The 22,448-nt window shown below is 36.8% G+C and overlaps 2 protein-coding genes across 2 annotated transcripts; one reads left to right on the top strand and one right to left on the bottom strand.

Annotated features, from left to right (window-relative positions):
• The first annotated feature begins 14,958 nt into the window (after positions 1-14,958).
• On the top strand, positions 14,959-17,252 carry LOC137814212 (GRIP/coiled-coil protein). The gene is made up of 6 exons (XM_068616808.2): positions 14,959-15,095; positions 15,177-15,314; positions 15,423-15,536; positions 15,912-16,133; positions 16,220-16,384; positions 16,665-17,252. The coding sequence occupies exons 1-6, from the start codon at positions 15,042-15,044 to the stop codon at positions 16,971-16,973; spliced, it is 1,002 nt and encodes a 333-aa protein (XP_068472909.1). The 5' UTR covers positions 14,959-15,041; the 3' UTR covers positions 16,974-17,252.
• A 1,400-nt stretch (positions 17,253-18,652) lies between these two features.
• Positions 18,653-21,272, bottom strand: LOC137816184 (uncharacterized). The gene is made up of 5 exons (XM_068619267.2): positions 21,103-21,272; positions 19,825-20,343; positions 19,646-19,729; positions 19,478-19,549; positions 18,653-18,996 (listed from the first exon to the last, which is right to left on the bottom strand). The coding sequence occupies exons 1-5, from the start codon at positions 21,148-21,150 to the stop codon at positions 18,814-18,816; spliced, it is 906 nt and encodes a 301-aa protein (XP_068475368.2). The 5' UTR covers positions 21,151-21,272; the 3' UTR covers positions 18,653-18,813.
• Between the last annotated feature and the right edge of the window lie 1,176 nt (positions 21,273-22,448).

Raw genomic sequence — 22,448 nt, 5'->3', positions numbered from 1 at the left:
CATATCCCCTTCCCAACATCGATCGACTCGTAGACGGAGCGGCCAGTCACAAAATATTGAGCTTCTTAGACGCCTACTCCGGCTACAACCAGATCAGCATGCATCATAACGATAGAGGTAAAACGGCTTTCACGACGGACGGCGCAAACTACTTTTACAAGGTAATGCCGTTCGGCCTAAAGAACGCCGGGGCTACCTACCAGAGACTCATGGACAAAATTTGCAAAGGGATGATCGGCAGAAGCGTAGAGGTCTACGTGGATGACATCGTGGTGAAGTCCGACTCGTGCGGCCAACATATCAAAGACCTACAAGAAGTTTTCGACGCCCTAAGAAGGGTCAACATGCGCCTTAACCCCGAGAAGTGTGCGTTCGGCGTTGAAGGTGGCAAGTTCCTCGGCTTTATGCTGATCCATAGAGGGATCGAGGCGAACCCCGACAAATGCAAGGCCATAACAGAAATGAGAAGCCCGAAAAACTTGAAAGAAATTCAACAGCTGCTCGGCCGGCTAACAACACTCTCCAGATTCGTACCCCGCCTCGTCGAACGGATCAGGCCGATAGCCACAATGCTCCGCAAAACTTCGAAATTCAGCTAGAACGAGGAGTGCGAACAAATCTTCGGCCAGCTCAAAGAATTTCTGTCTTCGCCGGCCGTCATCAAAAAGCCTCGCTTAGACCTACCTATAGTGGTCTACCTAGCGGTATCAGAGGAAGCGGTCAGCGCCGCCCTCGTCCAAGAAGTGGACCGCGAAGAACACCCGGTGTACTTCGTCAGCCGGACGCTCCATGCAGCCGAGACCAGGTACCAAATGATAGAGAAGGTGGCACTAGCCCTGGTGCTGACAGCAAGGAGAATGCGCCCATACTTCCAGAACCACGAAATCAGGGTAAGGACCAACTATCCTATATACAAAATTTTGTCTAAACCCGACCTTGCAGGACGGATGATAGGGTGGTCGATCGAACTTTCCGAATTCGACATCAAGTACGAACCAAGAGGTGCCATTAAATTCCAATGCTTGGCAGATTTCGCAGCCGAGCTCCCTAGAAACACAGAAACCTCGGCCGGATGGGTCCTCTACGTGGACGGCTCGTCCAACAAAACGGCTTGTGGAGCCGGGGTCGTCCTCGAGGGGCCTGGGGACTTGCTGATCGAACAAGCCCTCCAGTTCTCCTTCAAAGCAACGAACAACCAAGCGGAATACGAGGCCACACTGGCCGGCCTCAACTTAGCAAATGACCTAGGCGCGCGGGAGGTCGCATGCAAGAGCGACTCCCAATTGGTCGTCGGTCAAATCAAAGGAGAATTCAAAGTCAAGGAGCCCCTCCTCCAACGGTATTACCACACCGTTCGAAATGTCATGACCAAATTCGACACGGTGGCGGTCCAGCACATACCACGGGAGGAAAACGAGCGTGCCGATGCACTCTCACGCCTGGCATCTTCGAAAAAACAAAGCCACCACCGATCGGTCGTCCAGGTGCGACTAGCACAGCCGAGCGTAGGTGACGCCGAATGCATGACAATCACCGAGACCCACACATGGATGACCTCGATCACCTAGTACTTGGAGCACGGAACATGCCAACCGGGCGAAGAGAAGAGCATCAGACGGTAGTGCGCACGGTACACCATGATCGCCCAAGACCTATACCGAAGGGGGTACTCAACGCCACTCCTAAAGTGCCTCACCAAGGAACAATCCCAATACGTGCTACAAGAAATCCACGAAGAGGCGTGCGGAAGCCACTCCAGAGCCCGAACGATGGCGGCCAAGATAATCCGCGCAGGATACTACTGGCCGACAGTCCATGGAGATAGCGCTAACTACGTTAAGAAATGCCAAAAATGCCTAGAGTTTGGCCCCCTCCACCACCGAAAACCAGAAGAACTGCACAGCATGACCTCACCCTGGTCGTTCGCCATGTGGGGAATGGACATCATCGGTCCATTCTCACCAGGCAAAGGCCAGACGAAGCACCTGCTAGTCGCGGTAGATTACTTCACCAAGTGGATCGAGGCCGAAGCACTAGCCACAATCACCGCCCGAAACATCCAAAATTTCGTGTGGAAAAACATAGTGTGCCGATTCGGCATACCACACTCGATAATATCCGATAACGGCCGGCAGTTCATCGACCAAGGCCTCATGACTTTCTACAACGAACTCGGCATCAAATCCCTCACAAGCTCCGTTGAGCACCCACAGACGAACGGACAAGCCGAAGCGGCCAACAAGGTTTTATTGAACGAACTAAGGAAGAGGCTCGGCACCGCCAAGGGAAGATGGACGGAGGAGCTGCCCGAGGTCTTGTGGGCATACCGATGCACCCCGCAATCCACCACACAAGAAACCCCGTACAGCCTCACGTACGGCACCGAGGCCATGATACCAGTAGAAGTCGGGGAGCCATCCATCCGACGCCAACTCTTCGACGTATCCCTCAACAAGGAAAGTCTGGCGGTCGGCCTAGACCTCTTGAACGAGCTCCGGGATAAAAGCAAGATACGCGAAGCGGCATGCAAGCTCCGAGCGGTAAGGAGATACAACTCAAAGGTCCAACCTAGAAGCTTTCAACAAGGCGACCTCGTCTGGAGAATGTGCAACAACGCTAGGAAGTCGGACGACAAGTTCTCATCAAATTGGGAAGGACCATTCCGAATCCGAGAAAGAGGAGAAGGGGGAGCTTATCACTTGGAACATCTATCGGGAAAAATTGTACCTAGGACGTGGAATGCCACGCACCTAAAGTTTTATTTCAGCTAAACATGAATAAAATATACGCACTCTTTCCTCCCCCGGGTCGATTCATCGGTCGGAGAGAGGTTTTAACGAGGTGTTTCATACATAAGTGTATATAACGAATGACACGAGCGGTTCGGCCCAGGGATGTAGCCCTAACCGGCATACCCTCCCGTAACACACACGGTTCGGCCAGGATGTAGCCCCTAACCGGCATACCCTCCCGAATCCGTACCAATCCCGGCCAAGGCGCAGCCCCAACCAGCACACCCTCCCGGCACACACCTAACGTTCGGCAAGAGCCCCGGTTCACCTAAACATCCAGTTCGCTACAATCACTTGGTTGATTTTAATTATCACGAGTCACTTAGTTGATTTCATCTGCCAACCACGGTTTACTTGGTTCGTTTTACTTAGTTAATTTTTACCACGATTTAAGGTTAATTATTCCAGCCCACTCGGCTAGTAAAGGCTCGTTCGTTCCAGAAAAAGCAAAAGCAATTGGAAAAAACACTTGTATTAATTGAGAAGAGGTGGTGGGCCACACCCCGGCCCCAGGGGTTCAAAATTAAAAGCTGACCACCTAGTCTACAACATTCAAAACCTAGTGAGAGGAGATCAGCTTCTTCACCAGGAGGGCCGGCCGCTAGCAGGGACCAAATGGGTCATCCACAACCTCCATATCTTGGTCAAATTGACCAGAAGCAGGGTGGATCGCCATAGAGCACCTCGGCTTGTCGGACGGCAAGGTCGAAGCTCTGACCAATCAGCACCATGGTGTCCTCCATGGTCTTCAAAACTTCAGCTTCCGCTGCCCCCCTTAGCCTCGCGCTCGGTCGCAGCTTCCTCTTCCATTAAGGTGGCCCGAACGGTCGAGCGCCGCCTCCAATTGCCTTGCGCAGGAGAATAACCTCCGCGCGGCCTTGTCAGCGTCGGCCTTCTCCAGCTCGGCCAACCTATTCTGGCGCAGCTCCAGCTCGACCGCTTTGCGCACACAACTTCTTTTCGTAAGTCGTGTTGGCCTCCACGGCCTGCTTAAGGTTGTGCCCGGCCTCCTGGAGATCGTGCTCGAGGCGCCATATGTCCTCGACCCGGCTCCTCCGGGCGTCGGCCCCCTGGCGGGATAAAAACAGACCCCGGCAGATCATCTCGATGCCGCCGTCAAGAAGGTCGTCATCGGAGACCGACCGGATCTCCCCCTCGATGTTGGAGGGCAGCTTGAAGCTCACGGCCCGTGAGAAGGACCGGTCGTCCCCCACCAACGCAAGCGTTGATCCGCCCCGAAGTGGCCAAAGGCACCGCCACCCCCGTCGGAATAGGACGGTTGAACTCGTCGGTAGGTGGGGAAGTCGGCCTGGCTGACCGTGCCGGAGGAGGAGTGGGCATCTGCCCCGCCGCCCGAACAGTTCGGGCGATATTGCCGCCCTCGCGGCCACGTTTCTTTGAGGGGTACGCACTCTGATATGTGAAGAAGAAGAAGAAGAAGAAGAAGAAGAAGAAGAAGAAGAAGAAGGAGGGAGGGAGGAGGAGGGAGGGAGGGAGGAGGAGGAGGGAGGAGAGGAGGAGGAGGAGGAGGAGGAGGAGGAGAGAAGAAGAAGAAGAAGAAGAAGAAGAAGAGGCTGAGCGAAGCCGGAACATGACTAACGCCGGACGAACGAGAAAGCAACAAGAACACATATCAGAGTGCGTGGAGCTCAAACAAAGATAACGCGTGGAACGCTACTATTCCCAGCCCCTATTTATAGCCCGGAGGACCTCGGAATCCCAAATGTCGCAAGAATCCGTCTGAGACCCATTCTTCAGACTCTTCGGCTGTACCATCTCTCGAGCCTGGGAGGCAACTGTACCGGGATGGCCGACCGGTCTATTGACCCGGTCAACCCATGCGTCAAGACCATACTTTAAGGTATGAGATCGACCACGTGTCATATATGGCCGACCGACATAAGGTGCTCAAGTCAAACTGTTGACCCAATTAGCAAAGGTCAACCCACGGTTAGGGAACGACCTAATCCAACCCTAATCGCTGAACAACCCCACTGATTTGAGCGTTGGAGTGCCATCTGCAGGTACCCCACCAGCCTGAGGAGTTGTTCAGCCGATTAGGACCGAAGGAGGGGATGTGAGACATGACCGACCGAGTCACATCCGAAAACAATAGTTCTCCCAGTCCCCAACCTAGTTCGAGAACAAAAGGTATCAGTAACGAGTCCGATAGAAACCTCGTACAAGGCTTGTCGAGCAAATTCAGCAATTGGCAAAGGCTATTTACTCGCTCAACAATAACAGTAAAAGTGATACGTTTGTTAGCTCTGCAGGTCTGCTTGCCCATAACTCCTCTTCTAATTCTGCTTTTACGAAACCATGGGATTTTGGATAGCGGAGCAACCGATCACATTGCATCGGATTCACAATTTTTTACACACACTTCATCATCATTTATTTCAAATGTTAATCTGCCCATAGGCTCAACTGCCGCCCTTCTCATCTACGGGCACAATTAAATCCAATGACAAAATCACTCTCAAAGATGTTCCTTTGTGTTCCTTCTTTTAATTTAAATCTCATGTCTGTTAGTAAGATAACCAGTTCACTAAAATGTTTGTGTCGTTTTTACTCCACATAGTTGCGCGTTTTGCAGGACTTGGTTACAGGGAGGATGATTGGCTCAGGTAAACAACACGCAGACTTATACTACATGTCCCCTCTTCCAAACCAAGCTCACGCATCTCAAATATCGACTGACCCTGATTTATGGCACAAGTGCCTCGGACATCCTTCTCTGGCGTGTCTACAACTTGTATCTTCCTTACTACCTATCTCTATCAGTAAAAATCTCATTCCCACATAATAATTGTAGTATTTTGTCCCAAAGCTAAACAAACAAGGCTACCCTTTCCTTTAAGCACAATAAAATCTCATTCTCCATTTAATTTATTGCATTGTGACATTTGGGGTCCTCATAAAACCCCAACTCATTTTGGAAAACTTTTTTCTCACTATAGTCGCTTATACTAGATGTACTTGGCCATTTCTTATGAATCACAAATCTGAAACCCAACATCTCTTAGAGTCATTCATTACATTTGCACAAAATCAATTTTAGACTTCTATTAAAACCATCCGCGTTGACAACGGACTGAAATTTATTTCAATGTATGATTTGTATTCTCAAAAAAGGTATTGAATGTCAAAGCACTTGCGTCTACACTCCTCAACAAAATGGAGTAGTAGAACGCAAACATAGACATGTTTTAAACACAGCACAAGCCCTCCTATTTCAGTCCAATTTACCATTAGAATTTTGGGGGAGAATGCGTTTTAACCGCCACATATATCATTAATCGCTTGCCTTCACCCTTTACTAAAAAATAAATCACCTTTTGAGCTACTATATAATCAACCACCTTCACTTTCTCACCTAAAAACTTTTGGTTGCCTATGTTACGCCATTGTTGTTTCACCTAAGCAAAAATTTGATCCGCACACCCGAAAAATGCATCTTCATTGGTTATCCTCATAGTCAAAAAGCATTAAAAATTATTTTGATATAGATGCAGACACTTTTTTTACAAGTCGGGATGTCATCTTCCATGAAAGTGTTTTTCCATTCTGCCAACAGTCACAGACACAATCCTCACCTCCATTACAAGGTATTTTGCCCACTATTGACATTAACTTACCCACTCCTGTCCAACATTCACTCGATCAACCTTCTTCTCTTACTCATCACAATGCACCTGAACCTCCATCAAACCAACCTTCTTCTCCTACTCGTCACAATACACCTGAACCTCCATCAAACCAACCCTCTTCTCCTACTCGTCACAATGCACCCGAATCTCCATCAAACCAACCTTCGTCTCCTACTCGTCATAATACACATGAACCTCCAGTAGACCAACCTTCTTCTCCCATGCCAAGAAGTCTAGCACCCATTACCAAAACTTCTCCAACCGACCTTCCTGTTCGACGATCCAGTCGCACATCAACCCCACCTTCCTGGCTTCAAGACTACATAACGGGATCCCAAGCCAATCATTTGACCACTGCCAAAGACTGGCCAAATGGAACCAGGTATCCTATGCATCATTTTCTTTCTAATTCACGATTTTCTTCTACACATAGTGCATATCTTGCTAACATCACAGCCACTAAAGAACCTCACACTTATGCTCAAGCTATCCTTGATCCAAATTGGCAAGAAGCAATGCACGAAGAGCTTTCTACCTTGCAGCTAAATCAAATGTGGACCTTGACACCGTTACCCGCTGGGAAAAAACCCATCGGATGCAAATGGGTCTATAAAATAAAGTACAACTCAGATGGTAGCATCGACAGATATAAGGCGCGCCTTGTCGCAAAGGGGTACACTCAGATTGAAGGTGTCGACTATTCTGAAACTTTTTCACCAACAGCAAAATTAACAACTTTGAGGTGTCTCCTCACCATTGCAGCAGCCAAAAATTGGTTTACTCACCAGCTAGATGTGCAAAATGCCTTCTTACGTGGCACATTGCATGAAATTATTTACATGGACTTGCCACCCGGGCATTATCGACAGAGGGAGAACATTGTATGTCGACTCAACAAATCCCTTTATGGTCTCAAACAAGCATCTCGGATATGGTTTTCAACATTTTCTCATGTGATTAAATCTGTAGGATTTCAACAGTCCAAGACAGATTACTCTCTATTCACAAGACAAAATAACTCATCATTTACTGCCCTTTTGATTTATGTTGATGATATTCTTTTGACAGGAAATGATTTGACAGAAATTCAGCGCGTTAAAGATTGTATATTACAAAAATTTCGCATTAAAGATCTTGAAGACCTAAAATATTTTCTAGGGATTGAATTTTCCCGTTCCAAAGCTGGTATTTACATGTCCCAAAGAAAATATGCGCTTGATATTTTGCAGGATACGGGACTCATAGGTGCTCGTCCAGACAAATTTCCAATGGAACAATACCTAAAACTCACACCAGACGATGGAGAGTTATTAAAGAATCCAGTCAAATACAGGTGACTCGTGGGACGACTGATATACCTCACGGTTACTCGGCCTGACATAGCATTTTCGGTTCTGACCCTAAGTCAATATATACAGGATCCACAGAAACCTCATTGGGATGCCGCAATTCGAGTCCTAAAGTACATCAAAAGATCACCAGGACAAGGATTGCTATTGCCATCCGAAAACAATCTGACATTGACAGCTTATTGCGACTCAGACTAGGGAAGGTTGTCAGACAACTCGAAGATCAATATCTAGGTATTGCATTTTTCTTGGTTCTTCTATTATCTCATGGAAGTAAAAAAAAAAACAGACAAACGCATCAAGATCATCAGCGGAAGCAAAATACCGCGTGATGGCCAATACTTATTTGGAGATAGTTTAGTTGCGATATCTATTGCAGGATTTAAAGATGTCATGTAACTTGCCAGCTCAACTTTTCTGTGACAATCAAGCGGCATTACATATAGCAGCAAACCCAATATTTCATGAACACACAAAACACATTGAGATAGACTGCCACATTGTGCGAGAAAAATTACAAGCTGGGATAATCAGTCCTTCATATGTACCGACACAGTATCAGCTCGCAGATATTTTTACGAAGGCACTGGGTAAGGAATGGTTTTTGACGCTACGACACAAGTTGGGGGTTCATGATCTTCACCTACCAACTTGAGGGGAGTATTAAGGAAATAATAATTATCAAATTATATACAATTATTGTATGCAATATTGTACGATATTGTACCCAATTATATGTAATTAGTTTAATAATGAGAGAATCTCATGATTAGTATCCTACCTAATTAGATTGTAATTTGGGGAGAGAAATTCCTATATATTTCCTATACATGAAGTGATGTAGATGTAACATACCCACATAAGAGAAGAATAAGAAACATCTCTTCTTCTTACCATTTTTTATCATTTTCTTATAAAATGCCTTCTTACATAGCAAATTGCATGAAATTATTTACATGGACTTGTCACCCAGGCATCATCGACCGGGGAGAACATTGTATGTCGACTCAACAAATCCCTTTATGGTCTCAAACAGGCATCCCGGACATGGTTTTCAACATTTTCTCATGTGATTAAATCTGCAGAATTTCAACAGTCCAAGACGGATTACTCTCTATTCATAAGACAGATAACTCATCATTTACTGCTCTTTTTGATTTATGTGGACAATATTCTTTTGACAGTAAATGATTTAACAGAAATCCAGTGTGTTAAAGAGTGTTTATTACAACAATTCAGCGTGTACTTAGCAACCACTTCGCTGGCCTCCTTTAGATCACCTACAGTGAAAATCAACCTCACACTTAAACAGAGAAACGAGAAATCAATCAGATAGGAGAGAAAGCATAGATTGACTGGCAGAGAGATGGAAAGCTTACAATAGAGAGATGAAGAACTTTCTAGGGTTGAAGCTTGCAGAGCTTTCGAAAATGCATTATGACTCCTCTCTTGAAAAAATAGATATATGAATATTTTTCTAGATCCTAAAAAAAATCAGATATTTTTTTTAACAGGTAAGTGTGGTAAGTGTGTGTTTAGTAGAGGTTATTAAAACCCCTAATAAAAAAAATCTTCTTAAAAGTAAACATTTTTGTATTGTCCTCAGTTTTATTCTAATAAATTTTTAGAACTTTGCTAATTTTTGGTACTATGCCTTTACTTATTTACACACAAAGCAATTATAGAAAAATTAAAGCACACCTTTCTTTCTCCCTCCTACCAATAATTGTTGTGAATTTTCATATATTTTGTAAGAATCTTAGTGCTTAACTCTGCTAAATTTTTCATCTCAAATAATTGACATATTAATATCTAAGTTTCATGACATCTTTAAAACTATCAATGTAATCAAACCAGATTCCTTTTAAAAAAGGTAAAAATCAAATTAATTTTGAATTGTCAATTTAATCTTCTTTCACTAGTAAAAAATAAATATATTTAATGACAACTTATGTTTTAATCTACATGTCATAATGAATTATATAATGATAAAATTATAAATATAAAAATATTTTTATGTTGATTCTAAATTTAACTAATATAATATATTATTTATTATAATGATTATATTTTTACTTGTCATAGTAAGTTATAAAATGATATATTTGTAAATATGAATGAAAATAGGTTCTAACTTGACTATTTTCTAAACTTCAAGATTGTAAATAGGAGACTGGAAGGAAAACTTACACTGAGCTTACATCCGAAATTTTAATTGCAAATAAAAAACTAAAATGGATTCAAAATTTAATTTAATCTATTATTATCATCTGAATATCTTAAGAAATACGTATTATATAAAGAAACACATTTTTATTCTAAAAACATTTCATACTTTTATAATAATATTATTTAAACAAAATTAGCATTTTTACTTTGTGATAAGAATTATGATAATATATATTAAATAAGTAAATTTTATATTTAATATATGCTTAACTCACTGTAACTGTTGCATATATTATTTATTAAAACATATAATAGTTTCGTAAAACACAAAAAATATATAAATATAGATTCTTTTTAAGTGTTGTTAGGTGGAAAAAAGGTTGATAATATTTGAATTGAGAGAAATATAGGGTAGCAACAAATAGTTGAAGTATTATTCACTCCAACCGAAGAGTCGAAAATGTCAGACGCAGCATTGCATAGTGAACGGAACGCACAACTCAGAAGTCTCAATTTGTCCTGGGAGACGGTTCATTCACCGGAGTTGCCATACTTCACATTGCTCATTCCCGCGCCTCTTCTTCCCTCCTTGGTCTCTCATTACCCGATTCTGTCAAAGCCTCTGCTCTCACGCGCCTCCACGCACCTGACGCCAACGCCTTCCGCTCCGCCGTGTACGCCGTTAACAAAGGCATCCGATGTTCTCAGTGACTACATCACCGCCATCGCCATCATCTGTTTGCTATTGATTCTACGATATATTATTTTAATTTTTCCACTTCTGCTTTTAATCAGTTAATTTCCTTATACTCTTTGAGATATTACATGATCAGGTACTGCTATATAGGGCACAAATACTCTTCTTTAATAGCTTAAGCTTTTACGTAGATTGTTAATTCAATTTAGAATTGTAATTTACTTGACTAAATGATTTGGAATTTGATCCTCATGATCATTGATGCATAGTCTAGAAGAGTTGCATTACGAGGTTTGTGGCCTTGAAATATACAAGTTGTTTCTGGGCCCTAGATTAATCATAGTAATCTTTCCAGGTCTACTTGCTTGTTAACAAATTCTGTCATTTATTTCCTTCTATTTCTGCTGTGTTAAATCTAGTTTCCTTTATCATATTCACAATTTTGTTCGTCAATGATATAGTTACGCTTACAGTAATAGTTTTGTTCAGTCATTGATTACATTTAGTACGGGAATTTAATAGGCTGTGAAGCAATTGTGCCAATTTTAGGATCTTATAATTTAATTTTGAATTTGTATAGAACCCATTTTATGCACTTTAAGTTATGCAAATTCAGATATATTCTCATATGTAGTATAATTTTGTTAATCTTAGATGATCTGAAATGTGTTATCCTCTTAGCTATCAGGCTTAATCACGTACTCGTTTTTATAACTGGTATTTATCATCTTTATTTGCATTAATGCCCATGTCTTTGTCTTTGTTTGTGAACAAGGTTAGTCTCTTGCCTCTCATATCTATTTTAAGGGTTGTTGTAGGTTTTATTTTACTATTTGTATTTGATTATAATATCGAAACTGGATTTGAGAATAGTTGTTTGAGTTGCATATAGTTAGTTGTGTTGTTTAACAGCATTATAGCTTTTGAATATTGAATGTTAGATTTTAGGAACACGTGGATATGGTAGAAAGGTCATCAAATGATCTTTCTAGCCACTGGGCCTGGTTCTGGAACCTTAGATTATTGGTTTCAAAAGTTTCTCCGTCCTGGAATCTATTTGGAAGCATGCATTGCAACCATTGGTTGTAGCAGCGGTGATGCCATGCTATTTATAATCCTTCCCTCTTCAAATTAGTTGCTTAATCGCATTTATTCTGTTGCAGAAATGTTGGTGATGGAATAGTGGGCAATGCTTAAGTGAAGCAATTCATCTTCTGATGCCTCTGGACAAAACCAATGGTCATTTGGCTACATGTTGATTACAGTTTCTGTCACTGCATGTAATAAATTGGTGTCACTGATTAATTGAAGAAATATTAGATTTTAGAAAGTTCTCCATTTATGGCTTTTCAATTTTGTTATATCAATTCGTCCATGAGGTTTTTAAGTGAATGAAGTTCACTAAAAAAATGCTCTAGCCTTTAAAAAAGAGTGAAGGTCCTAAAATTGGTTTGCAACATTATAATATCATTTTTAATATACAATAATTAAATTATTCAATTTTTAAATAAATAATTCCTTAGTATTTTAAATTTTTATTTTACATAATTTTATTTATCAAACTTTTAGTCAATATATTATTTTAAAATAAAAAAAAATCAAAATGCTACTTTATTAAAAGTATAAAAAAATATGAATCTATATTTTAAAACTAAAAACTGAAAACTTTATTTAGGATAACTTTACGGAATATGAATGCAATTTTTCCTACACTTCAACAGTATTTTTTGTTTTTCTAAATGTTTTTTTAAATCTTTTTACCAATCATTTTAAAAATTACGTTTTAATATTTTTTAATTGGTTAACATGATAATGTTTTATATTTAGCAACATTGAAATTAAATTGTGATTGTTTTTCTAATGAACTATAAATGAATATTTTTTTGTATGTTGTATATATTTGGTGCATGCCAATGACATTTGTGCATGATATTCATTGTTCTCAATGGTTTTTGTTGTTTTGCCTCGTCTCTCCTGCATGCCGAGAGAAATTGGACTTTTTTTTTACCAGGTCAACTCACTTTAATTCTTTAATATTATTTGTTTCTGATGAAACAAAAAAGTGATATATTGTTAAACCACTCTTATATTTTGTAAAACATTATTAAATAAGAAAGTAAAGTGTTTAATATCTTAATATAAAATACATTTAGTATCGTTCATAAAAAATAAGAATTATATATAAGTAGGAATATTAGCAAGAAACTATTATAAAAACACATACTATCATTGCTAAAAAGATAAGCACTCTATTAGAAATTGTTAATCATTAACATGAGTTGATATGTTATCTTTAAGATATTTTGTGCATTTAAAATTAAAACATTTTTTAAGATTTCTCTTAAGGCAAATGAAGGAGATATATACGAGTTTATCTTAAGGGTTGACAAGGTCATACTATATTTAACTTTCTTTGCTAACAACAAAATTGGTTTTCTATCTTACGGTAGTAGCCAGTAGGAAAGTGTTACAAGAGATTAAAGAGTTCTGGACATTATTATTTTTTAATTATTTACTAAATAATAGTTAATAATGTTGTATAACTTAAAAGAATAACTTTTAATAAAATTTATAATTATTTATGTGCTAGGTTGTTTAATATTTTATTTTAAAAATATCTGTTTGAAAATTACTTATTAGGTAGGATATGTTATATATATACGAAAATGAATATATTTTAATATTTTTTTTATAAAATACACACTTTTTATAACGGTTATTGGTAAAGTTGTCATAAAGCATATTATTTTCTATGACTGATTTGCATTCAACTATCATAGAAAATTCAACTATCATAGAAAGTAATACATTTTATGATGATTAAAATATTATTTGTCATAGAAAATATTATTGTTTTTATGACGGGTGTCATTTTAACCATCATAGAATGTGTTACTTTTTGTGATGGTTAAAAACAAGTCAGTTATAAAAAGTGAATTTTCTATGATGAATACTTTAGGTTCGACATAAAAAGCGAATTTTCTATATTTTAACGGTCATAAAAAGTACTTTTTTTATTAATATTTTTTTTAAAAATGGTTAAACCAGAAATTTAAAAAAAAACACTATTTTGCTATGGTTTGATTAAATTTTTGAATTCTATCCTAATCAAAATGTTAATTTAATATTTAATATACTTGTGTTGATTTGTTATTTTATATAGTAATATTTTTTAACTTTTAGTAATGATTGTAGTATATGGTTTTATATGTGTTACTGATTTATCACATTCAACATATTAATAATTTGAGTATGGATTGTTTGTTATTAAAAAATTGTAATGTAATTATTATCATGTCATTTTTGTAAATTGATCATTACTGGTTATTACATTTTATTTTATTAGTTTCCAAATTAAAAAAATATTTTTAAAAATAATACAAAAGTAAATTAAATAAAAACAAGTCAATATTAAAAAAAACAATTTATCTACATAACTTGCACTAAACTATATTAGTTATGAAGTGTTTCAACTTTATTTCATTTATTTATTATTAAAGAAAAGAAATTACTTATAGAAGACTGATACACATTGTATAAAAATTGTAACATCCATAAAGTATTTCAAATTAATTTAATTTATTTATTATTGTAAAAAAAATATTATCCTATTTAATTGCTCATAAAAAAAATACTAACCCCATTTAATAGCATTCCTACCACCAAATAACATTAATATAGCATACATTAGTTATTATACTTGTAATACATTTTAGTTGGAAAATTTAATTTCCAAACCTACTATTGAATTGAAATGAAATAGAGTATGTATAAAATGTTTATATAAATATAAAATTATTCAATAACTCACTAATGTAAATAAAAGTATACTAAACTGTAGATCATTCTATTACTTTTTTTTATTGTTGTTTATTTTTTTTTATAAAATTTGACACATACAATCAAAATAATATATAATTGTAATATTAATTAAAGTTAAATTACGTATAAAACTATTGATATTACAAAAATATATGTTCAGTAATACCGTGTATAAAAAATATAAAATACTTTCTTTTTCCTTTTTAAACCTTTATTTTTCTATTGAATTAATCTTACAAAAAAAACACCTTCATTTATTTTTTTCATTTTCAATCCCATTAATATTTCTATATACATCCAAAAATGGGAAGTACCCCACTTTATCATTTGTGTTAAATCATTAATTACTTACTTAACTACTCTAAATTCAATATAATAACATTAATTTGTGTGTGAGGAAGGTTAATTAATTACACAGGCTCCTCTCATTGAAAGCTGTCATAGACACATTTCCTAACGTTAAATAAACTCCGTTCATTTATTCATCTATTATTCAAACACCCTTTTCAAACTAGCCGTTGAGCTCACTTCCTTAGTTACGCTTTTCAAACTGTCTCTTCCAATGACAACTTCCTTTGACACACCTTCTTCTCCGCTCCACCTCCACCCAAACCAGGTTTCTCCTCTCTCTTAACCTCGGAACTTGCTAACTCTCCTGTGTTATTTCTCAACCTTTGTTTTGTTGTTGTTGTGATAGGAGGGCACGCGCGTTATGGGTTCTTCTTCTCCTCTGTTAAGCCCTTCCTCTGATAAACGTTTCTGGAGCACTCTCAGGAGCAGAGTCGACACGCTTCTTGATGCTCGTCAACCCAGAACCTCATCTCACTCCCCGAAGGTTGGTGTCGCTGCTACCTTGTACAATCGAAGTATTTTTCAATTTTTGATTGGATTCTCTAAGATTTGAATTGGTGGTGTTTTTTTTTGTTCTGTTTTATATGTGTAGAATGTAGAAGAAAAAACCCGGTTGAAGGAAGATTCTATGTTGCTGATGAGAGGGTTTGACTCAGTTGCCCACACTCTGTCTTTGTTGTCAAATAATTTGGACAATGCCCTTCAGGTTTGTTTATTTATTTACTACTATTAATTTTGGACAAGAGGGTTTATTTTGGTTACTGTTATTCCTGTGAACGATCAAGCGATTTTATCGATGACCAATGCAGAACTTAACCTGTTTCATTTTTTAGCGAGTCTCTCTTTCCAAATCTCTTTTAATTATAAGATTTGAAATTGGGATCTTAATTAGATCTGAACTGGGTTTCGCTCAGATTTGGTTGTACGATAGAGATTGCTACACAAGAACTTGTTTGGTGAAATTGTACTTTGATTAGACGTGACAATTGCTTATTTTTCACTATTGTAGATTTTTAAAATTGAACTAAATTAGGATCCCTTGTAATCAAACTTCTAGCTGATTTTGTTGTTCTCTCTGCAGGGTGCTAGAGATTTGGCGAATCCACCGACTTTAACTGACATATTTCATAGCAAAAATGATAAGGTGGAAAACAAAGAGGATTCCGGAGAGAAACCGGAAGAGTCAAACCAAGGAACGAAAAGGAAACTTGACCATGTTGATTACTCTGAAGAAAGTGCTGTTGACTCACAAAAGGAGAATGGGAAGAAAGTTATGGATAGAAACATCAAGAAAGCAAAAAATGTTGGTGCTTCTTTTTAGTGTATGAGTTGGTTCGCTTCGCTGAAGTTACCAGCTAATTGTTTATTTATTTTATTTGCACATTGCAGCTTGCAGTTTCCATGGCAACAAAAGCAGCTTCACTGGCAAGAGAATTGAAGTCTATTAAATCAGATTTGTGTTTTATGCAAGAAAGGTGTGGTTTGCTTGAAGAGGAGAACAGGAGACTGCGTGATGGATTTGCAAAAGGAGTTAGACCTGAAGAAGATGATCTGGTAAGGAATCAATCAATCACATAATCATGTCACTGCCATGATAAATTAGAAAATAAGAAATGCTAGCACACACTCTTTCAAGACACACTTTATTATTTTATGTTGTTCAAATCTATTGAAAGTCATAATTTTGAGATTCTCTCTTGTTTAATGAACTTCTTATGATTTTATAGTTTCAAATAGTTTTAACCAATAGAATATATTGCAAGGCATGTGTTAGAGCAAACACTCATTGTTAGAATTGTGTTCATTCCACAAACTGATCTTGTGGTGGCTGTAGGTGAGGCTTCAACTCGAAGCACTTCTTGCTGAGAAGTCCAGACTGGCCAATGAAAATGCAAATCTGGTCAGAGAAAATCAATGTCTTCAGCAGCTCGTGGAGTACCACCAACTTGCCTCTCAAGATCTCTCTGAGTCGGATGAGGATGCTGCTATTCAGGGAATGTACTTAGACTTCTCGTCTCCCCCACCAACAATTCCTGAAGAAACAGGGGATGAAGAAGGTGATGATGATGAAAATGAAGAACCGCAAACACCCAAAAACGATATCCACAAGTTTTCTGCTTCACTTGATGATGGAGAAGAGTAAACCTCTGAATATTAAGAAGCATCATAACACCCCTTATATTGGTGCTGCAAAATATTCCCTGTATTTCTGCCAAAATTAAATTCTTTTTCTGATCTAAATACACTGGCCACCTTGTTCATAAAGATTTATATTATGCTCGTAATAACGTGGTAATAGCTCTTGAAATAGAACATTTATGAATCCAGATTATTGCTAAATATAGCTACTATACTTATTATATAAATATGCAATCCTTTATTGGTTTGAGGATTTCTGAGTTAGACTTTATGGTCTTCCAAATACTACAAGCTCAGCCAAGCTGCATGTTATTAGTTAGGAAAATTTTAGTGATGCACTTACTGTTATGACAAATTGGTAGGATACGTGTTCATATGAATCTAACAATCATTTACTTTGGGCTAACAATTTCTGAGTGACTTGTAAATCTCTTGTTAAAAAGCAGGTAAATGTAAAGCCATTGTGATTAGTGTTACTGTGTGTGGTTTGGTGCATTTACACAAAAAAACATGGGAAGTAACCTTCTCTAGCACACTCCCTTTTATTATAGTGCCTTCTAAATCTCTATAATTTTGTTCACTTTGATTTGTTTTGTTTCGCTGCATTAATTAATCTATGTTCTTAAAGAAGCTCTTTCTCTTTCCCTATATTGTACACCTTCCAATATTGTGTATTTAATTTTAAATGAATCAATTGACGGTGTATCAATTCGATAAAATGTCCTCAGATATCTTACTTGAATCTAAGTTTGAAGCTGTTGCTATTGACTAGTTGTATATGGGCTTGTCGAACGTCTCATAAAAGTTCACAACTGATCCGTTTGATTTCGGATATAGATTTTCTCATGAAACCAAGTCCTTAGAGAAACAAACCAATGGGGGATAACTTCACTAAATTTGTGCCCCTTTTGCTTCTTTAAAAGGTTTTCCTTCATGATTTTTAATACAACTATCTTCTTTGAGGTTTGACATCTTTTTTCTTAGAAAAAAAGAGTCTTTGTTACGTCTAGAATTCAATTGATGAGCTAAATGAAACACGTAACGATGTGTGTAAAATTCAGTTTACAAGATTATTGCAAGTCAAATGAAAAAAAACATCAAAATATAACTAATCAGTACTACATAAAAATAAAAGTAAAACCTTGGCATACATAGTAAAAGAGTGATACTTTCTTTTGTTATATAAAAATGATATTTTTAATAAATTCTAACGTTTTATTAAAAAAATATCAATTTTAATTGAAACTTACTGAAAATATCACAATTTTATACCTGTCTCACTTATTTTATAAATCTATTTTAATTTTTAATAGATTTTCAATAAATAGTAATGTGTGTTAATTGTTCTCTTTTTATGTATAAATATCTTTTAATTTTCTATTTTCATCCCACCCTCCATAAAAATAATTAACAAATACCTAATAAAATGCTACAATAGATCTTTGGCACACTTCATTGAGGAAAAAAAAAAAGAAAATGGAGGTTCTTTTATCCTTGGATCATGGAAAGCACAAAGGATCCAGTTTATCATATCATTGCATATTTATAAAATCTAAAACATTAAAGCCAAACTTTCTTTCTCCTAATAATAATACCAGGAAACTTAAAGAAAAATGTATGAAGAATTTGATGAGTTGAAGGTGTGCACCGTCAGCTAAAACGAGAGAAACAGGAGAAACTCAATTTTAAAATTACTACATTAAGAAACAGAAATACATGCATAAAAAAAGGTTCAAAAGCCCCAAAAATTCAATCAAGGTAAACTGGTCAAGCACATTAGGTGTCAAGTTTCTAATTTACTTTTATAATGCATGAATTAAGTTGAGAAACATTAACTTCCTACTTCAGCCTTTCTTTCTATTTCTCTTAATAGCAGAAGCAGATGCAGAACAAGCATTGTGGATTGCTTGAGTTGATACATTAACAGCCGCTTCTACAGATTTTGCCAGATTTGAAATCATAACATCCTTAACAGAATCCTTCGTTTTATCCAGCACATCAATCAAAGCACGGATCTCTTTTTCGTACTACAATGTAGAATTATCAAAGAGTCAGATACATCTCCAGATAACTAAAAGCTATCTGGAGAAACTTCAATGTAGTTAACTTCAATGTACGTCTCCAGTTACTTAAGAAATAAACAAGTCTAGTTAACTTCAATGTACGTTTAAGGTAATACTTTTGAAACAAGACCAGATGCTACATAAGTACAGAACAGAACAATATCACAACCACAATAACCATTTTAAGAAATGTTTATCCATCCTATGTAAGGTTTCTTGCTCCTAAACTAGAAGTAACAGTTAATGAAAGAAATACTACGTAACTGCTCATGGAAAAAGATACTCCTTCAAATGTGTTATTATTCACAGTAGAGATAGCCAATGACGGGACAAAGAAAAGGAAAAACAATTCTTTTCCGGGAGATTATAATATTGAATACAAATACCTTATGCCATAATAAGAATCAAGATGAAGGGAGCCTACAGTAATAACGTTGTAACGTACCACTTCTATTTTGCCCAAAGCATTTTCCAGCTTTCCATTTAGTCGATGATTTTCTTCTGTCAAAGCTTCAATCTGCATATATACGTAAGGCAATAAGCAACATAACCAAAAGATCAGCTTAAAAGATGCATCAGAAAATTAAAATTGTAAACAAAGAAGAGAAAAAACCTTCTTCTGCGAATCGAAGTACATGCTCTTGTAACCTATAGGTGCCACAGAAGGAGCTTCACAAAAGCCAACAGTTTCTTCCGCCTGTTATGCATTCAGCATACAAAGCCACAAATGACAAGAAAAATAACAATAGCACGGACTCTTGAATTTTGAATGTAGAAAGACTTATAAAATACCTTGGATTTCAACCATTCCACGATCTTATCAAGAGAATCTATTCTATGTAAGGCAGAGTCAATTTTTTCATCCAAGCTCTTCTCACCCAAACTTTCTTCCTGTTCTGGCCCTGACTCTGACTCATGCTCCAGCACCAACTCTGGCCCTCCCAATACTTGTTCCATTTGAGTATCTACTTCATCTTTCTCACTATCGCTGACAGTTATATTTTCAATGACCTCAATGCCAAAGTTGGCTTTGGGAGAGCAAACAATTGCACTTTTTATGCGTTCTGATCGTCTCACATATGCAGCAGAAAATTTGGATTTTTTCTTAATAGTAGACTTCTTTTGAAGTCCACGATCTTGGTTCGCTTGTTCCCCTGCCAGACTCCTTTGATGAGGCCTTTTCACTCCATCCTCTAAGAATTTTTGTTGTTTATGTAGGGAAAGTCCAGGGAGATGGGTATCATGGTGGGAGTTTGATGTCCCTAGCAATTGTACCGTTCCATTGGAAAGTTGTGGTTCCACAACAATAGGCTTCAAAGAAAAATAGTTAGTAAATAGGAAATAAATATGATTCTTTCTGCTCAGTGTGCCTTCGCACATTTAAAATACATACATTGAAAGTCAAAATCACATCAAGCAAGGATAACTAATAACAGAATAGAAGCTTCTATTGTGATATGCACATCAAGGATGCAGAAACAAACATGGGCATGTGACACACATTCAAACAAGACAAACTAAAAGAACACCCTGAAGAAAACAATGTTTTAGAAAGAGTTTGCAAAAATAAGAAATAATTGCATAGTCTGATACTCCCACATAGACATTACATAGTAACAGGTATTTAAGTTTTAATAATTATTTTTTTTAAATTGAAACAAAAACAGCTACTTAAAGATTGACCAGAACCATAACTGTGTGAAATAATAAAAAAAAAAACGACCTTTCCAATAGAAAGTGTAAAAATGATAAATTGGTCACACCCATATATGCACTTGTTTCAAGCCTAATATGTATCTTCTTCTTAAGCACACTATTCCACTAGTATGTATATCTAAACAAAACCCTAAAGAACCAAACCAAAAACCCTAAGCCGGTCCATGCAGCCAACACCTAAGGCAAAAAATAAAATAAAATAAAACAATTTCGTATAAACACTGAATGCAATCAAATATGCAGCACAGAAGAACTTTTGAAAAGTAACAACAAAAATAACCCATAATCATTAGAGAGAAAATTAAAAAATGATGTATAGAAGAAGAGTACACAAACATGATCTTAATGACATACCTTCAGGTGAGCCCTGTGGATCTTTCGGGAGGAACGTCTTGGACCCATTTTTTTTTTCTTTTGCTAAAGAGAAGATGCAATTTACGATAAGGACGCTACACTACTGTAAGGAGTAACCTGAGCCTCACAGAAGGTGTATTGGGACTTGGAGCGCCAAACCATAAACTGTTCAAAAGTATAACTATTAAGGAATGAGTACCCATGGAGGAAGAAAATTAAATTATAATAATGTTGTTCTTTTTCCTTTGCGCAGTACAACGTAATAAAAACTTCAAAATTTTAAAGTTCAAAATTAAATAAATCAAAAATGGAAAATTAATTTTATTATTAAATTATGTTTATTAAATTTTAAAATTTTATCCAATTTAATTTAATTTTAAATCACACCATCTTATGGACATTCACACAAAGAGAGAAACTTATTTTAAAATATTAAATCTTTTTCAAATTTTATAAATAAAAGTATTTTATGATCTTTAAGGTTTTGTTTGGATGAGTAAGAGTGAAAGGAGAAAGAAAGGAGGAAAAAAAAAATTGAAAGTGAAGTTTTTTGGATATAAAAAAATTGTGTTAAAAGTGAATGAGAAAAAAAATGAAAAGTTTGTAGTTGATGTTAATGAAAAATAAAAAAGATTTAATTGTATAATTTATTCACTTATCAAAATATCTTTAAAGTTAAGGATGATAAAGTGTACCGTGACAACCAATCCACTAACCCGCCATCATTTAAGTGGGATCATTTAAGTGGGATGAGTCAATTTTTTTGAACTCGTTAATATAGATCTAATATGCTAACCAGTCCAATTAACTTTTATACCAAATAAGACAATAAAATCAACTTATATTTTTTTGCAGATCAAATATGGGACGAACAAGCCCACATTCTCATACCCAATGTATTAGCTTTGGTGTTTGGAGTAGGTGGGTTAGTTTTCTGGTTGCTTAATTTTTGTGTGTTTCTTGTATCTTATTTATAATACATGTTTGTTCTCTAATTAAAAATAAAACACTAGTATTCTCATTATAAAAAAAATAGATCTTAAATAAATCAATTTCCTCTTTAGCCTCCTAAAATTACAATCTCATCTTGTTACCGAAACAAAAGATGGACTTTTGGAGGTAGCTTTTGGTATTACTATAACAAAACATGGATTTTAGAAGGCAATTTATGACCTTAAATTTTAAGTAAATGTATTTCCTATGTTTGTTCGATTCGGAGGAAAAATATACAACAATTTTATTAACGATTTTAATTAGCCAATTCCAGAAACGCAAAACTTATACTCATCGTTTTCATACCCCATCAAAACTATAATTTCAGTTTTAACCCCTACTAATGTCACGAA

This window comes from Phaseolus vulgaris, chromosome 1, assembly GCF_051622355.1.
Source record: "Phaseolus vulgaris cultivar YP4 chromosome 1, ASM5162235v1, whole genome shotgun sequence".
In the NCBI taxonomy this organism is placed as follows: Eukaryota; Viridiplantae; Streptophyta; class Magnoliopsida; order Fabales; family Fabaceae; genus Phaseolus; species Phaseolus vulgaris.
This window is presented reverse-complemented; position numbering and strand designations above follow the sequence as displayed.

Excerpts from the sequence above, each read along its gene's own strand:
- LOC137814212 (XM_068616808.2), top strand. The coding sequence starts at position 15,042 with ATGACAACTTCCTTTGACACACCTTCTTCTCCGCTCCACCTCCACCCA. Across the intron at positions 16,134-16,219 it reads ACATCAAGAAAGCAAAAAAT|CTTGCAGTTTCCATGGCAAC; the intron begins GTTGGTGCTTCT and ends TGCACATTGCAG. Across the intron at positions 16,385-16,664 it reads GACCTGAAGAAGATGATCTG|GTGAGGCTTCAACTCGAAGC; the intron begins GTAAGGAATCAA and ends TGGTGGCTGTAG.
- LOC137816184 (XM_068619267.2), bottom strand. The coding sequence starts at position 21,150 with ATGGGTCCAAGACGTTCCTCCCGAAAGATCCACAGGGCTCACCTGAAG. Across the intron at positions 20,344-21,102 it reads TCCACAGGGCTCACCTGAAG|CCTATTGTTGTGGAACCACA; the intron begins GTATGTCATTAA and ends TTTTCTTTGAAG. Across the intron at positions 19,730-19,824 it reads TGGAATGGTTGAAATCCAAG|GCGGAAGAAACTGTTGGCTT; the intron begins GTATTTTATAAG and ends AATGCATAACAG.